The sequence below is a fragment of the Blastomyces gilchristii genome (assembly GCF_000003855.2).
Source record: "Blastomyces gilchristii SLH14081 genomic scaffold supercont1.4, whole genome shotgun sequence".
NCBI lineage: Eukaryota > Fungi > Ascomycota > Eurotiomycetes > Onygenales > Ajellomycetaceae > Blastomyces > Blastomyces gilchristii.
In genome coordinates, this window is record NW_003101679.1 from 3,780,636 (window position 1) to 3,787,222 (window position 6,587).

Sequence of the window (6,587 nt, forward strand, 5' to 3'; positions counted from 1 at the left end):
CTGCTGGGACTAGCTATTAAAAAAACATGCAAAGTAACTATATATCAGATCTTAAAATGAAACCATGACTTGAAAAAAATGAGAAAGTGATCTCATTTGATCTCATTTAGTCTCATTCTTGATATAAAGTTACTATTTTTAGACATTTTAAGGTTTTTTTTAGACTATTTTTAATTTTTTAAAAAGTAACACTTTTTGATAACACTCAAATGAGATTTAAAGTCATTTAAAGCAATAAAAATAATTTAAATTGAGAAGTGAAAATCATGGTCTTATTTGAAAAATGTGACAAGAGTAGACTGTAAGTCTCACTGGGACAGTATGAGACTACTATCTAATGTTAAAACCGTGTAATCGGATCTGTTGAATTGATAATAAGACTATCAAAAAATCTGGTCCTGGTCTCAGACACGGTCACACGGTCAGTCTAATTGAGGTTCATCAAGTCAGAGAATATTAGTATAAGTATAAAGATGATGTTATTAGCTTTCTTAGAGATACTGACTATGTTTATAACACTCTCTCACTTCTTTCTAAGAATCTTAATATTATTATATTAAAGTCTTTAAATTCAAATGCAGATTTCTGCTTATAATATCAGTTTCACTGAGATTTCATAGTTCACAAAGAAGCTGTTACTCAATGACTAATCTATCTCTGTAAAAATCATCTCAGTTATCAGAACATTATGATTAACAAAGAGATTTAGAATTAGTTATCTGAAAATGAAAATGTCTCTGATCAGATTTCTTTTCACAAGCTTGATAAGCAAGAATTGACAGTTATTGAGAATAAGAATTATTTAAACTTTGAAAACTTGAATATCTCATCTGAATACTCTGATGTTTCAGATCTTTGAATCTCATAGCCTGAAGTTGAGCAACTGTATTATGAACTTAAAATATCACAGTGAGAATAGATTGATTATTTCACTCTGTCTTCAGCTTATAATACATCACTTAGTAAGTTTAACAATACTCACTCACTCTTTTCTTAAGTCTTTTCAACACTTTTTTCACAAGGTGAAGCTGAATTCATTCTCTCTAGACAAAGAACAATTAGTCTTGCAGATTACATGCAGTTTCTTCTTAAATATCATAACAGCTGCTTTGCTTACTATAGCTGTTTTTAATATGTTCTTTTCAATTCTCTATTCTGCAGATAGATTAATAATCAGAATTATTTTTTCTATAATCAAACTAACTCTCTTATTAAGAATCTCACTCTAGAGAAGCTGCAGACTGCTTTTACTGCTAACACTTTACACCACCCTATGACATCATTCGGATATATCATAGGAAGATCCGATTGATGGATATGAGAACCCCGCTTCTATACGAGGTCAGCAGATTACTCTTCCTTGGCAATGAGGCGCCGCTGAGGTATCGCTCCGGCTATCCTCGCTCGTGGAATGGGAGGAGGGTATCCGCCCATTGTCTATATAGAATAGCTAGATGCTGGCTCCCCATCAAAGGAGCCAGCGATTCGTTTTTTCTCCGTCGGGAATATATACGAGAGTTACTGCGTGCCTCATACAATCTTCTTAGTATACGAAGTACCATATCTGTGATATCCTCGCAATAACCCTGTAGCCTACGAGCTCGCTATTCAAGCAAGATAGTCAAGCCCACCCATACGGCTTCCCAAACAACTACCCCTACGTGACGCCGCCGACTAGCCACCGCTTCGGTTCCGCCACGTTACAATTACAATCTATCATGATTTTGAATTCACTTACACAGTTTGCAGAGAGTCTTTATAAAATCTGTTCTTTTTGAGATGAAAAACATCATCAGCTATAAACTTATGTTCAAAATATCAGATCTTCACATCTATTTCTTACTCTCTCAGCTGCAGATTATCACTGAGATGATCTGATGCATCACTTCTCTGACTATGTTATTTAGAAGCACGGCACTGATCTTGAGAGATTGAAGTTTGTAAGAGATAGTATTCATGACTATCTCACTATAGTTACACATTACTTTCATCTACAACTTGCAATCTTCAAGAAAAAGATTCTAGATCTGAAATTCAAAATCCTAGATCACTGAACTTGTTATGAGTGACAAGATCATGAATAAGTGTACTCACATAGTGTATTTTGATGTAAGAATGTGCTGAATCTCAAACTTGACATGAATGAAGACTTTTATCAAGCCTTTGCTGACTACTGAGACCTCATTATTACAGCTGAGAATTCTGAGCCTAATTACACTCAGTTTAAAGATGCATAGTCATCTCTTTCTCTCAGTCATTCTAATCAGATGAATGTTATTGAATATTTATCTACAGTTCTCAACTGTGTTCAATATCATCATTATAGTGAAAAGTACTGCATTTATAAATATCATATCACTGACAATCTATATTACTGATTTCACTTCTCATATGAATACTGAACTGACTGTGCTATTCTCAAATTATTGAGTAGTAGATATTATCAGCTGCACTCTCATTATAATAACTCAATTCTTAATAACTATAACAGATTGATTATAGTTAGCTGACTAGTAAATACTGACATTGTTCCCTGCACTGACAGCTGTGTCATTTTTAATTATCTGTCTAAGTACATTGTCAAGACTAAAACAGACACAGAATTCTATCATCAGATTATTCAATAAGTGATTTCAAGAGTCAGTTCAAGCCACTCACTACTCTCTACAGTTGTTAAACTTATGAATTGACTCATTGACAAGTGCAATTGATCTGCTCAGAAGATTTATCATCTTCTTTTAAATCTTTCTTTATAAATGAGTTCTTACAAGTCAATTGCAGTTAATTGTCAATCTGAATCTCAATATCATCATAGCTATATTCTTGAATCTGATGAATTATAACATAATTCATTCTTTTTGAAAAAATATAAGCAGTGATCAACTGAATTTGAAGATCTTTTATTTTTTAACTTTCTTCAAATCTGTTGTCACAGTCATCAAATTAAGAGACATCTTCATGTAAAACTCTGAGTATTGATCTACTTTTCTGTTTATCAGTTCAAAACTGATTCAGAGAACTATGCTCATGTCAAACTTCTTCTTCATCATTCTTTTCATTAAATTGAAGATCTCAAGATTGTTGATCTCTTCATCTCTTGATCCTCTTTTACAGAGATCTTTAATTATTACTGTCTTTCTCATAATCACTCAGTTGATGTCTATGATGAAGATATGCTGAAATCAGAACCTGAGTTTGAAGATGATCTGAATGATAAAGAGAAGCTTGATCTCTCTTGAGCATTGCTCACTCATCAAAACTCGCAGCATGATAATGATGACCTCATTGACATCTGAAACTGTGAACAGCTTGATTATCAGTCCTTAGATTTCAACTATGATTGAAGCTCTCATATTAACACTTATATCAATCTTGACACAGAATTTTAAAATAATATGAAGACTGACTTCCTCACAGATACTACTCTTTATAAATATGGCTCACTCAAGACTCTAGACTCTGATTAATATCTTCTTCATGACACTATTCTCTATCATTATACTGAGATTCTTAACAGTAGGTTTCTGAATTCTTTGCTAATTAATCTAGATAATGAAGATGACACTGATAAAACTTATCTGATTATGATTTTATCTACAACTCTTCAAAATCTTGCAGAGGCTCAAGATCTCTCAACCTCAATCATTTAAGTCACATCAACTGATGTAGCTGCTCACTTTATTAACACTCAAATCTTGCATGTATTATTTCAACTTCTCATACACAAGAACACATTATATGAACTGCTTAATCCTCAAAATCTTCAATCTTTGCAGGCTCTTTTTAAGGATGTTCACTATCTGTTAATTGATGAAAAGTCAATGATTGATTTACAGCAACTTTCATGAATTAATCAGATCTGTCATTATATATTTCCTCACAAGAATGCTCATTTTGATAGTCTCAGTGTCATTCTCAGTGAAGATTCCTATTAGCTCTTATCTGTTTTTCAAACCCTGCTCTATCATCACAGACATATTAATCATAAAGAAGACATGCAGAGCTGTCAAATCTACTTAGCTTTTAGTAAAATCATTCAACTTACTATGATTCAATAATAAGTGAGTGAAGATGTCATCAGCTGCCAGTTTCATGAGACCTTGAAAAATCTTCAGCTTAGTCAGTTAACTCTGAGTGATTGAGAGTTCCTTTCAAAGCATGTGCAGGCTCTTATCTCTCATGAAGTCTCAGTCTTTGAGAATGCAATTCACATTTATGCAAAGAAGTGCTATGTTCATGTCTATAATAATGATACTATTCAAAGCTGTAAACAACTGGTTATTAATATTCAGATCATAAATGTTAGTATAGACACTTCTCAGTTAGATTCTGATAAGACTGATAATCTTCATCAGAGTCTTGCTCTTTTTATTAACTGCTGAATCATACTTTTATAGAATATTTGAACAGACTGCAGCCTCATTAACAGTACTCTTAAGATTCTTCATAACATTGTATGAAGTTCAGATGTGAAGAATCTTTGTCAAAATTCTTCATTTACACTGCTAATCAATTTTGACAAATATGACAGCCCTGCTTATTTGAAATGAGAGAGTCTTAAACTTATGCCTATCTTTCACAGCTGTCATGACTTTTCTCATGTTAATCAAGTCTGCAGCCGTATGCAGTTCTCTATTACAGTTGTATATATCATTACTGTTCATAAATCCCAAGGATTATCACTTGATCAGACTGTTCTTAATATTTTCAAGACTGAATTCCAGACTGATCTCATATATGTTGCAGTTTCACAGGTCAAAACATATCAAGGTCATCTGTTCAAGCAACTCTTTGATTATTTCAGATTTCACTGGCCTGATAACAGAGTGAGCAGAAGCATGCAGATGTGTGAGATTGATTATATAAGATATTAAAGTCAACAGATAACTAAGTTATATCTCTTTTCTTTTTGTAGATCTCTGCTAATCTATATTCTCTATAGCTTCATTCATTCTTTATTTCATCTTTTTCACAGTTCACATTTAATCTGCTCATTCACTCATTCTTCATTACTGTAAGTTCTTCACTCTCTGTTCTATCATTCTCTTCATCTGTTCTGCTCACAGATTTACTGAATTCAATTATTGAATTTAACAAATCTATTACAGCTAATTCTATTATAATCACTGAATCTGAGAATGAGCAGTTAGCAGTCTACAGAAGGTATTAAAATAATTCAGATATTAATCTATACAGTTCAGATTTAATATAATGATATCTTTGACCTGAGAAATTGAGAATCTTCTGAGATCTGTGTTATTGAGATCTGTGTTGCATTATGTGATAAGAGATATTGAATTCTTACAGCTGTTAACACATGTATAAGAGAAAGTGAATGAATCTCAGAGTGTTTCTTTTCTCTTTGAAGAATTCATCTTATCTCTTATCAGTCATCTCTGTCAGCTGTTTTTTTTTTTTCAGAAACTATGTTATTTATCTCTATTAATTCATCAGAAGTTCAAAAAACCATCAATACTATCATTATAACTGAAAACAACATCTCAAAACACATTGATTGTAAGTGAGGTTCTCAAAATAATGAAAATTGCAATTATGACAGCCAGTACAGTTCTCAATAACCTTGTTCAGCCTGTTCAGCCTGCAGAGTCATCAGCTGCCAGTCTTATTCTCAGTTCTGCGCCTGTGCCTGTCTCTGCTGCATCTGTCAGTTCTAGATCATCAAGTCAATCATTGACTCATTTGACTGAAAGAATGCCTGAGAAGCTGTCAAAGAAGCTACAGACTCTCATCAAATTATTCTATGCTTGAGAGTCAGTCTTGCAGAAGAGTCATCAGATCAATATAAAAATCAATGCAAATTATAAAGCTCTTCTTCTATAATTTCATAATGCTGTTTTTGCAGTTCTCTGTAATCACTGTGTTAGAGAAGAAGACTCTTTTATCATCTGAATCAGCATTCTGAATCAGTGTCATGAAGCTTGTATCAGTTGTCATTACAATGGCACTGAAAGTCACTACTCTTATCATAGAAGTGAGTCACTTTTCAACATAAAATATGCTAATTTCAATACAATTAACTAATAATTATACATAGTCAATATCAGTAAGAACTTAAGAAAAATGTCGAAGTGAAAGAAAAGAAGCAGAAGAATGAAAAGAGAAAGAAAGTCAAGAAGAAGAGCTCATTCAAGAAGTATTCTGCAGCTGAGAATACAGAAACTAGAGTCTTGAAAAAACAGACAGCAAGTGTTAAGTCAGTTAACAGTTATAATATTCAGATTTTAACTCTTCATATTGAAAATGAGATGCTGTGCAAGAAGAATAAAGCTCTGAAGATCAAATTCAGAACTATTACAAGTCTTCTTCAGACCACTCAAACTGTTCTTGAAAATGACATATGAGCTGGCAGAGCGGGGCAGAATGGAGCTGTTTTTTGTTTTTTTCCTTACTTAGTTAGCTGGTGCTTTTGCACTGAAAAATGAATCTCTATTTGTTTTTACAGTTCTATCCCTTCTATTATTATTATTCTTATTAATAATAAGCTGTAAAATCAATCTTGCATGGCCTTCTGTTTTGAGCTTAGCTCCGCAATGTCTTTGCACACAGAGGCTCGTGTGTATTAAGAT

The 6,587-nt window shown here is 32.9% G+C and overlaps 1 protein-coding gene across 1 annotated transcript; it reads left to right on the forward strand.

Moving 5' to 3' along the window:
- Positions 1-5,959: 5,959 nt before the first annotated feature.
- Positions 5,960-6,362, forward strand: BDBG_02987 (uncharacterized protein; the record flags this gene model as incomplete). The annotated part of the gene is made up of 2 exons (XM_002626764.1): positions 5,960-5,992; positions 6,078-6,362. 2 exons carry the CDS (start codon positions 5,960-5,962, stop codon positions 6,360-6,362), a joined length of 318 nt encoding a protein of 105 aa, XP_002626810.1.
- Positions 6,363-6,587: the final 225 nt, after the last annotated feature.